Raw genomic sequence first — 12,209 nt, 5'->3', positions numbered from 1 at the left:
AGAAACTATTTAAATCCTCACATTTTAATTGGTAAATAAAGGGCCAAATTTGGATAGTCTCCTTCAGACAAAATCCCTATTACTGAAATCAAAAGGCGGTTTAGTGAGAGCAGGCCTCCCCCTTAGGAAAAGCTAAATACCTCATTAGCAGCACAGTTAATGACCTGGCTGTACCTTGGCAAAAAGAAATCTGAAGGAAGACTGAGTCCTTTCAAAAGAGCAAAGTCCAGTGACCTCTCCAAAGGGCAAAAAAACTTGATCGAGCGCCTCACCCAGCAACAGGAGAGGCAGTTTTGAAAGAAGGAAAGCAGGAGCTTGTGTGAAAGAGTTTTTGCGTTCTCCTATATGCTCATACAAGCACCTTGTCCTGCAGATAGCCAAGTAACACCTGGCCAGAGCCCTGAATCCTGCTGGCAAGGTACAGGTCCTGTACCTTATCTCAGCGTGGGAAGGCACACGCTAAACACAGCCCCAAGTGTCCCCAGTGCCAGCCTGCAAACTGGGATCAAAATATCTAGAGGCTCCTTATCTGCAATGAGTTGAGGAGCCTCAGTCAAGTTCCCAGGAGAAGTGCCAAGACTGGCACACACCAGCTCTCTACTGCTTGTGCCATCAAGAAGGTACAATAGAGCCTTCAGCTCTTGACATAAGCAACTCAGCACCTTCCAATCTATTTAATTAATTTTATGAACCTTAGGACTGTCCTCTGCATATCTGCCATTTAAATGACAAGGGCACTGCACTAAAGAGGCTGCCCCAGGAATGATGGCCCTCACTAGGCTCTCCCAGCTGATGGCTATTTTAAGTACCCTACAGAAAGAAACCAACATGCTCTGCAAATGGAGTGATTTTTACAGACATCAGAGTCAGCAAATCCCAATAAAGCCAAAAATCAGCTGCAGAGTACACAGAGAGCACAGAGTAACATGAAAATAGCTCCCACCTTCAATATGCTTTCACACGAAGTCATTTGTGTTGGACCCAAGCTTTATTTACTCAGCTCATAACAAAAAAAAAGCTATTAGCAGAAGGTTAAGATAACTGGAGCAATTGCTGAAAAATAATGGAGCCCACAGCAGTTATGACTTTGTGCATATATCTATTTAATTGAATAAATATATCCATTCAGCTACTGCCTTTCACAATAGCCTTCCTGCCTGCAGTGGGAAAGGTTATTCCCATTAATTGATTATTGCTACTGCTCTAAGACAACCTACACACTTGTTTGTGTTTCCATTTAATTTTCCAGGATATTACCACTAGTGCTGTAAAAGGGGACATGTGTAACTGAGCCAGCCCTGCTGACACACAGCAAATGATCTCTTCCCAAAGGGGCATAATTATAAAAGGCTGCAGGTTATCAATGGATCAGTGGGTTAATACCAGTATATCCGCACGAAGCCATGTAATTTAATCTGATCACAGTTAGTCCACGGGGAAGACAACCCAGTGAATCTGATGCAAAGACACCTTTCAGTAATGAACAGGCATCACAGCACTCACGCTGGCAGCAGCACTCCTTGGAGCTCAGCGCTAATACCGTGTCTTTGTCAGCCCCTGGGAGACTGTGACAGAAAGGAAAGGCTCTCCAAATCACCCGTAGGAGGATGCATTTACCGAACAAAACCATTACAGAATTCCATCAAGTCTTTAGGCTAAAAGTATTACATACCTATAAAACTGCCTATACCAGCAAGGAGAAAAGCAATTCTCTGGAAGGAGCGCTCACCCCTCACAAGGCATGTGCCCACATGGGGGTGGACAAACTCACAGAGTAGCTTGTGGGTATTGAGTGGGCACACAGAGGAACTACAACAGACAGGAGTCACCTAAAATCCACTACAAAAGACTTTGTAGCAGCAGGCTTTAAACAGAAAAGGAGTAAGGAATGCACAAGGCTGGCAGAGCCTTAAGTGGGTGAGCTCAGAGAAGCATGTTCCTGCAAGAAGGGCTAATGTGAATAAAGTACTCATGTTGTTTGCAGACCACAAATGAGCACACAAGGAAAGAGTACCATGTGGGAAACACTGTGAGGAGGGAAAGGATAAGCAGCCAGGATGGGCAGAGCTGTACAGACCTCTCAAGCAGGTTCTAAAGACCTTCCAATCAATACACATCAAAGGAGGGCCCCAAGAAGCTGGTGATGTGGCCTGTATGCTATAAACACACAATTATTCCACTTGCTAGAAGTAGGTTCAAACATACATGTCAAGAAATTTGAAATATTTGGAAAGAGTAAGACAGCAAAATACATTTATCCTCTGTGTAAGAGCCTTTTCAGCAGTTAACAGACAAAACTGGCAACCCCTGAACACATTTTTGCTTATATTTATAAAATCAGAAATCCCATTTCCTTTTTGATTTTTGTTTTAGTATTCATTACATGTATTAGAGTGCATCAATATCAGATATACAGTAAATGAATGGTTTCAAAATTCACAGCAACTGCTTAGCTTACCAACATGAGCTTCCCCCTGAGAAATCCAAGCACTATTTCTCTGTGTTACCACATAAAAAACGTTGACTCAAACTCTGATGAATTCGGCATCTTATGCTGATAACTTGCTATTATCTCACCACCATACACCACCTAACTCTCAGGTTTAATTTTTGTCAGCCGAGAAAATGTTTCTGCTTCTCCAAAACGCAATGGCTGCTGTCATTTTGACTGACATAAGCTACCACAAGTGATTTTTCAAATGGACAAATTTATCCCTGGAGACAGCAAGATTCCAACTAGGGCATGTTTGTCTTTCTCTGCAGCAAATCTTGAGTTGGTGCTTAGAGCAAGCAAGAAAGCATCAGAAGTGAGAGTCTCTGTCATCACAAAACAAGAAGTGCTTCTACAGATTTGATGCCAAGTAACCCCATGCTGCTACAAAGGTCAAAGCCAGTGGCTGCAATGCAGGGTCCTGTCCCCTTTACAGGGTTAGTCCCATCTGGGCAGATGTGGAAAGGACACACCATCCTGTTGAGTTGTCCTCTTACACCAAGGGTAACAGCTGGAACAACCATTTGACAAACAAAAATACACACGGAAAAGGCCAGACAGAAGCCTGGGAGATAATATAGAAGAAAGCAGCTAAACAGGCACATTCAACAGAGCTGAGTTAGCCATTTTTCCATTCCTCCACCCTGCCATGAAACAGGCCAAGGACAGCTCTCTGCCCCTGAGTGCACTGCACTCAGGCACACCCTTGCACAGCAATAACTCAGGAGCATTCATCACTCCTCATCACTTACTCCTTGACTCAAGACTTGCCCTTTCTGGGATTTCCTTTAAGTCATTCTTCATGTGAAAGCAGTTTCTGCAAGTCCCAAGTGGTGGGTCCCAAGTGAAGAGTCCCAAGTCAGCAGTTTCTGAGGAGTCCCAAGTGGTGGGTCCTTGTGAAGTATTTGTCCACAATGTTAACACTGAGACAACTTCAACAAACTTTAAGAGAATCTCTGATACATTAAAGATCAACACAGCATTCTGCTGAATGAGTCCCACAATCTGGCAGTGCTCCTTCCAACATCAATATCAATTTCCTCCATCAACAGGAGGCAGAATAATAGCAAATTCCTCTGTACAATACAGCCCTTCATTGTCCCAGATCAAATACTGGCTCCCAGAAGCTACTCATGCTGCTCTACAGGTAACCATGTCCTAGACAAGATGCAACAACTTTTATCAGCAAATGTTAAATGCAGCAGGAAGGCCAGAAGGCCTGTATCAGGACTGCTAATAACCTTATTAGCATCACTGCTCTGGCTCTAATGAAACACCCAAAGCACTGCCGAGAATGGCACAGGTACTCCAGTGACCAGAAACCATTTGCAAGGTCTTGCTCATCTGAGAGGCAGCAAATCCACAAAACCACTGTCAGATCAGGGTTTTTTCCCCTTTGTATCAGCTCCACTATGCCTCTGATTCCCCTCTTAATGACAAAGTCTTCATTGATTTCAGCAAAACTCAGCAAGACTGAGCAGAAAATGAACTAAAGAGGGAAATGTCAAGTGAGTCATTAGTGGGTAGAGAAAAGAAGGGTGTAGTAAGTAATCTTCAACATACTTCTCCTCCTTTAAAATAAACAATGCCACAAATTTCGTTGACGTTTGTGAAGATGGAGCAGTAACAATCCCTGCACAGTCTGCAGGAGTGATGAATTCCTCCACTAAAAGAGGTTACTTATGCCAAATGCCAATAAATACACCGATAAAATTAATCTGTTTGTTTGGAAACCTCTAGATGGGAGTTCAGATCTTAAATGGAAAATCAGACTCAGAGAGACACAATCAAACCAGCACCAAACGAGAACATTTTTCCCAACTTCCAACAGCAACCTGGTCTAGTGAAAGGTGTGCCTACCGATGGCAAGGAGGGTGGGAGCTAGAGGATCTTTGAGGTCCCGTCCAACCCAAAGTGTTCTGATTCTATGATTAGCCAGAGCAAGCACAGTCCCACAATCTTTCTAACTCTGTTACAGCACAAGTGCGTTCTCTTTAGAACATCCTTTGGTGAGTATTTTCGTGCAGTCATCTCTGATTTGATTTGCCTGGGTTACCACCACGCAGCCCTTTTTCCTAGGTCTGGTTACTAGAGCAACAGATTATGTTTTGGATTTGGTAGCAACATATTGCAGGCACCAAAAAAAATCTGCTATTAGCTCAAGAAACATGAAACTACAAGTCAGCAGCCCATGCCACAGAGGAATCCTCCTGTAATATCTCACTCATCTCTCTAATTATGAAACTTTATGAATCTCCACCTCCTTGGCAGAACATAAGCCTAAGCAACCTCTGCCTCAAAGGATGCACAAGAGGGGTGCACTGCCCACAACCTCCTGTGTGCTTGTCACTGCAGAGAAACCACATGACAGATTTAATGGACTTCATAGCCAGAAAAATATTATATTCCACAGATGCTACTACTTGCATTAACCATTAAAGTCAAAGCACAACTTTAAATTCCATGTGGTGTCACATCTGCATTAGTCTGCACACACATTAATACAAAAAGAAGGTGGTTTTGGGGTCAGTGTTCTTGGGGTTTGGATTTTTTTTTAATAACCAGGAGTCTTCCTGTATTGTCATTTCACTGTAAGGTGACTGTATTAGATACTGTTACTCCACTTAACTCCTGTACAACTCAGAAGGAGGAAAAAAAGCCCTCTCACTGCACAAAGTTATTTCTAATTCACTGCCTTGGGACACAAGGGTTTTTGTTGTTGAGGTGAACAATGACAAGTCCTTAGCTGTCAGGTTTCTTCCTCCCAGCCACAATACAGCCCAATGCAGCACGTATGTACTCGACATAAGCAGTGAACTAAAGACAGCACGAACTGGTCAATCCGATCATTTCTCAGGCACAGCCAGCCATTACAGAAAGTTCAGTCAGACTATTATCACTGCTATTAATAATTTTTTATCCTGAGAGAACAATCTATGCCAGATTTGCTCCTAATTTCAACTGCGGGAACTTACTCAAAAACATTTTATCTGGTCACACACAGTGTAGCCCCCACTGAGTGGGTGTGCTATTGTGAGAAAGCAAACTGATATAAATATAGCACAGTGACAGTATCCACTCTGCAGTTACTTCCTCTGCGAAACAGAGCAGAATGAAGTGGGTAAGATGCTCAGCCAGCTTTCTGCTAAGGCCACTGAAAACTGCATTGATGACACCAACAAAAATAATCAGTTAAAGACAAATCTGATCAAATAATTCTCAAACAACACTTAAACTGAGGAGTTTGACCTCCTCTCAAGTATCCACAAACATAAGATGACATTTCCATTACTTTCTTCTCCATTTATATTCATTTGTGGAATAGATTTTTTCCTGTTAGCTTTTATTTTCGCTAGCCAAATTGACTGTAGGTTGATGTAAGAATTAATCATCCAATATCTGAAACTCTACTTGTGACAGATAGGTTAGGACAGGGCAGATATTAAACCTCATTGCTGGTTGAGTGTGCACACACATCTACTCTTATGCAATCCATAATTCATATGTAGAAATTCAGATTATGATTTTGATAGCTAAAGCCAGAAAGCAAACAACCCAAAAATGCTTGTTTTCTTTTTTTTTTTTTTAAAGTCTACCTGTAGAAAGGAACATGATCAGAAACATATCTCTGCAGGAAAAATAATAAAGCAGCATATAGTAAGCAGAAATCATTTTCTGGCAGTATTTTCCCAGCTACAGTTGAACTGCCAACTTTAAAGATGTTATTTTAGCATACAAGATGAATGTACCTCAGGAACAAAAAGAATCACTCTCCCTAATCCTCCTCTCATGCACCCTGCAGTCTGTTCTCAGACATGAAGTATTGCTTAAAAATGCCCATGGAACAGACTGAAAGAAGTTGCTACTTCTCTATATAGTTATTTATAATAGATAATCTTTAGATAGATAATCTTAGAATCACTCTTAATTCCAGCTCATCATTTATGGTGTTGGCAGAGTTGCTCCAGTGAATTTAGTCTCATTATTCACCTTTGGGTTCTTGTATTTTATATATCACCTTTTTTTATCCAGTGGAACCCTCGCGAGCACTTACAGAACCAAGTGAAGGTGAATAACGATCCAAGGACAAGGCTCAATGGTGAAATACTATGATTTTATGGCCAGTTACAGAAAAACATGGACACACTTTGAATAGGGAGATGAACCTCTTGAAGTAGCAATACATCCAGGAATACCATAGCAATAGGCTTTCCAATAGGCTTCTGCCCTATCCCAAGACACTGAACTTCACCCAAAGTCAACAAGAGTGTTCAGTTTTGCTGTCGATGGCCACTCCCAGCTGCATTCAGTTCCACTTGGGAACTTGCTACAAATGTCTTTGGAAAAACCCCAAAGAGTAATGGGATCATCCATTAAGTCGAAAGTCACGTCAAGACAGTGATGATGGGACAAGTGCACAGTTTTGGTTACTAGAAACTAAGTTAACAAGTGCAGAAGGGTCTCATTAATGGCAGGACACACTTCACGGATTTGTTGCATTGGAGCAATTTATCTACTGACAAGTCCTGCAGAAAGAAGAATGAGCCAAGCTGGCAGGTTTTTTTAAAGAACAACTTCACCCACAGCATCCTCTTTAAACCTGCTGGGAGGGGGAACAACTGCTGAAACCCACAAGCACTTTACCCCAATAACAGAGATGTTTCACTGGGTAACCAAAGCCAAATTTCATAGCTTAACCATCTGAAAGAATTTTGCAATGTGATCACCAGAAACTACTTCAGGCTCATTGTATCTCAAAATAGACCTCATCAGCTTCCGCATCCCATTCCATTACAGGGATCACATTATCAAGGGTCCTGCCACAGCATCCTGGGTCACAGCACCCGATCCTTAACAGGCACTTCCTTGCTAAAATGTGACAGTGGGAGTGACAAGACATGCGTGTTCTCTCAGTCTCCTTATACTGCAGTGACCACTCAGACACGTGCTTTGGAACAGGAACAGAACTAGGGTATCTTGGGGGGGAAAAAAACCCCACCTCAATCATCATCACACATACCACTTGAAAATTTTTCAGCCAAAACTCAACAGTTAAGTCACCAATATCTGAATTTAAAGCAATCTGGGCAATCACAACAGCAGGAGTAAACATCTTCCTAACCATCCAGTAATAGTCACCATGGCCATCAACCTTTACCATTGCTACAAAATGAGCAAACATCAGTGTATTTCCCTGCTGCTTGATACAGGGCCCTATGCCAAGTTGCCTTCACAAGCACAGCAGCACATGGAGAAGAGACCTTGAGGCATCCCTTCCACTGGCATCAAACAGCAAACAAGAGGGAAAGCCTTCAGTGAGAAGCTCAGGGAGCCTTACCTATGTACAGGGAGGAATCTTTCCGCCTCACGTGGTCGTCGATGTAGGAAACTCCCAGGGGCTGGACAGGGGTAGCACCAATGCCCAGGAGGACCTGTGCTCCAATGAGCAGCAAGTACATCATGTTGGTAGCAGTTCTATTCCTGCAGATAAGGTCCGGGTCTGGTCCCTCATCGCTGGAGGACCCGTTGACAGCACACACATCCCTCCCTTCAGCCCCCCAGCGTATTTCTCCTGACTCATATTCGTACTGGTGGGTCAGAAATTCAGGCAACGCGGAAAGGAGGGCACCCAAGGCCATGACTATCCCTCCACATCCTATTAAGCGTGGCCGGTGTCCTCGGGCTCCAAAGTAGCTCACGAAGAGGATGAGGGCCAGGTTGCCAATCTCGAAGCTGCTGGCAATGACGCCCACGTCAGCACTCTGAAGGTTGAATCGCCGCTCCAAGGTGGTTAAAACACTCACCTACAACAGAGAAATCCAGAGAAAATTACTGAAAGGGAGTATGACCTGCCTTCTGCCCTCCCCATATGTACTGCTAAAGTGTAAATCTCCTTGACTTTTCTTTGGAGCTGAAAACATACACATCAAGGGCATCCAAATCACAGTATAGTAGTTGACCTCCAAGCATGACCTGACTATTCAAATACAGCCACATCAGAAGGTCCTAATACCAAGTGACATTTCCCAGCCTACCACCTGTCTGAGCACGTGTCCATTTCCAAATTCCTGCATCCATCAATGTATATTTTGGATGCCTGCAGACACCCTCGACTCCATGATTGGTTAGTCTTTCTTTGGGCTCGCTTTCTATTTGAAGGCACAACCTTCACAGTGCGCTGTCCCACAGAACCAAGGCACAAACCACACCATGCCTCACATCATGCCAGGCACTCAACCCTCCCTTTGGAAGGAATTACAGTTAGGGAGCAACAGACAACCCTGTGGATACTTTGTTTGCACACCAGCACAAGTCAGCTGGAGACAGTGACGTAAAAATAGGCAGTTTGGCTGGCACAGAAAGCTGCTACTAAAGTATATAAATAAAATGCTGATCAAAGGGTTTAAACTGTTTGTGGATTAGTTAATGACTGGAATCGTCATGGAGTATTTTTGAGAAGACAGGCCAATTAAGGTTTACATAGAAGATTTAAATCCACCATGAAGAAGAGATGATTTAACAAATACGGGTTATTTAACGTTAAGAAGAGAGAAGCACATGAATAGTCTTCAAATATTTAACATTGCTGCGAAAAGGAATGACCTGTTCTTTGAATTCAAATGGACAGGACAAGAAGTGACAAGTTTAAACTGCAGTAAAGATGATTCTGGTTAAATACAAGGTGGGGAGACTTTTACTGGTAAGGATTCTGAGGCACTGAAACATGCTGCCTGGAGAAGCTGCAGAGGCCTTTAAAAGAACAGAGACCAGCATCTGTCAGGAAAGACACAGGTATGACTGATCTTGCCATAGGGCAGGAAAATGAACCAGATCATCTCTTGAGAGCTCTTCCAATCTTGATTACATGGTGCAATGAAACACAACGTGGATTTTTTGCAACAGTCATAGCACTGATCAGAGCATGAAGGATGAACCATTAGGTACCTCACTTGCCGTCAGGCCTGCTCAAGGGAAAACACAGGGCATTCTCATGTCTATGGCAGTGTGCCTCTTATACAGTAAAAAAAAAAAAAAAAAGAAATCTTGAACATCACAGAAATGCCAAAAACTTTTACCTTGACTAAAAAACTATCTAGTTTTTCAGACTGGAAAATATGAAGATATTTAAGGTTGTCCTAAAAGAGGCAGGTTTCTCTATTCCAAAAAAAATGTGAAAAAGACCTCAGAGCAGAAGGTAGCCCCTGGATAGAATAAAAATAGCCTCCCACTGGAGGCACTGAAAATCTTTGCTGATAAACCTCACGAAGCAGGAGCCAGTCTGACCGACTTTAAAGTATTCTGACAGCAGCTCTTCTCCGGGGGCAGTTAGCCTCTGCTAGGGTACACCAGGGCACAGTTGGACAAAGACAGCCCTGTTGGCAACAAAATGGGAAATGGAAACAACCCAATCCTGCTGCTTTGCATAAGCAAGAGCTCCCAAACCTGACCGTGGTAAGTGTCCAAGTCAGATCTCCAAAACTGGACTGTTGTAATGTTTTCTGAAAATTCAGCTTTCTTCTCATACAGGCTGTTATTTTATACTACTACTGTAATCCTCCCCCACTGCAGAGCCAAGAACTAAGGAAGTAAAGGAGGAAAAACCTAAAAATTGAACCCTCTGACTGAAGGCAGTGCAAGAGCAATAATTCTTCCCACGCCAAAGCCAAGTGAGCATGTGCGTGTCAGAGGCAGAAGGGATCACCACTTCACCTGCAACACCAGGTGCAGGTCCCTGTTGGGATGAAACAGCTCTGTGATTCATGGGGGAAAATGATGTTCTCTGCACGAGGGCACAGCACAGCCTGTCTCCACTCCAGCCACCTCGGCCATGGGAGCAGTGCTCAAGCTCACACCTATAACAGGGACATTGCCGCTCCCACAACTCCATGGGAGCCGTGGCAGAGCAGAGCAGGTGGGGATGGACACTGCTAGAAAACACTGGGTTGGTATTTTCAAAACAAGGCACACCAAGGAGGAGGGATACAGACAACATCCCACTGCCTCAGGCAGTCCCACCAGGCACTCGTGTGACAGAGAACCACAGAATGGTTTGGTTTGAAAGGGACCTTAAAGATCATCTAGTTCCAGACCCTTTGTTGTGGGTAAGGATTTATCACCCACAACACAGGACTGCTTTTACTGCAAGGTATGATCTAATGGTGGTGCAGTCAGACTGGTGGGACTTCTGGCCTGAACACCATACAGCAAACACCAAACTTTAAACAATGCAAAGCCCTGGCAATAGGAACCCTCCTTTATGCTACTACCTCCAGCACGTCCCTAGAGGAACTCAGCTATAGCTAGGCTCCCATGAACACCAATTTTGGCAGAATGGGGAATCTCTCCAAGATGAATATGTAACTCTGACCATGCAAAATCATGTCTGTGGTGCTCATTTCTGAGCTGTACCTAGATGGGAAACTCATGATTACTCATTACAGCTGTGTAAACTGAGGTAGAGAGCCAACTATTAATGAGACAAGTACAGTAAACAAAATTAATTTCTGATAGAATAATTTAGGCTGGAAGACTGAAAGCCAACAGAAGTGATTTCCCAAGGCCAACTGGTATTAACTAGCTTTGGATGTCTCCCACATTTTGACCTGGCTGCCAAATTTTAGGCTTTTACCATACATATGGTAAGTGGCTAGAAAGTGGGATAGTGTTTAGAAACACATGGGTGCCAAGCCTCAGAAGGGTCAGATTCTGGACAGCTGGATTCCAGATAAAAATACTGCACCATTTTTAAGTGCAATTCACAGTGACAGAGAAGTAAATTGGTGACAAACCTGGGAACTAAACCCAGAGTCCCAATTCTCATTCCGCTGTTATTTCAGTGGGACTTCAGTAGTTCTTTTCCTTTTTACAAAACCTAAACCACTCAAAATAGGGAAACAGAGTCTCACCATCCCCTAGCACTTTCTTGCTTTACTTTGGTGAAGAGCCTGAAATAAAATGAGGAGGAGGAGGATGACAACACAAAGCAAACTCCAACCCTCCTGATAAAAGCTAGGAGTTGTCCTTAATCTTTTGGCCAGACCACACTGCATTTCCCAGTTTGCTCCTTATGACTGTAGCACTGCTACCCGGTGGTACCAGCTCTTTACTAAGTGGGTTATGAGGAGCAGGAGGGTATGGTGAAAGAACAAATCCATCATACCATCCTTGAGCATCCAGAGAGAAAGAGCATCTAAGTACAAAGTGCTGAGACCAGCATCAGGAGAGTAGCCTCAAAACACTGACAAGTCACAGCGAGGGGAAAAAAAACCCACCTAAATCCCAAAATAAAAATAGGGCTGGGAAATAAACTGTCAACATGCAGATTTTTAGCCAGAGAACAACAGGAACACAACTGCATTACATTCAGGGTGGCTGCAGCCCAGAGAGCACAGCCCAAATTTCTACTATGACTTTGGCTCTGACCTTACAAAGACCAACTACAAAATCAGCATTAGCACAGCAGAGATGTTACCTGCATTTATTCAAAATGAGCACCTGCCCATGGCTATCATCATTCTCTCACCCTCTATGCCCCATCCTGATAGGACTTCCTGCATATGAGGTAGAACCTGACTAAATACCTTCAGTTTCCATGTGGGATGCTCCTGGTGCTCTTGTAACTGTGAAATAAAAGAGCACTGTACTGCCCATATTTCCTTTCAAGAGCCTGCTCCCCAGCAGATCAGCCATCACTGCTCCCAAACACCTACTCTCTTTA

The 12,209-nt window shown here is 43.4% G+C and overlaps 1 protein-coding gene across 1 annotated transcript in view; it reads right to left on the bottom strand.

Annotated features, from left to right (window-relative positions):
- SLCO3A1 (solute carrier organic anion transporter family member 3A1) overlaps window positions 1-12,209 on the bottom strand; it is a 139,332-nt gene that overhangs the window by 107,684 nt on the left and 19,439 nt on the right. Inside the window, exon 2 of the mRNA XM_064669054.1 lies at window positions 7,830-8,295. Within this exon, the coding sequence (XP_064525124.1) occupies window positions 7,830-8,295 (466 nt within the window). The remainder of the gene's footprint in view (window positions 1-7,829; window positions 8,296-12,209) is intronic.

This window comes from Pseudopipra pipra, chromosome 12 (genome assembly GCF_036250125.1).
Source record: "Pseudopipra pipra isolate bDixPip1 chromosome 12, bDixPip1.hap1, whole genome shotgun sequence".
Taxonomy (NCBI): Eukaryota; Metazoa; Chordata; class Aves; order Passeriformes; family Pipridae; genus Pseudopipra; species Pseudopipra pipra.
The sequence above is the reverse complement of the archived record's forward strand: the minus strand, read 5'-3'. Positions and strand labels throughout refer to the sequence as shown.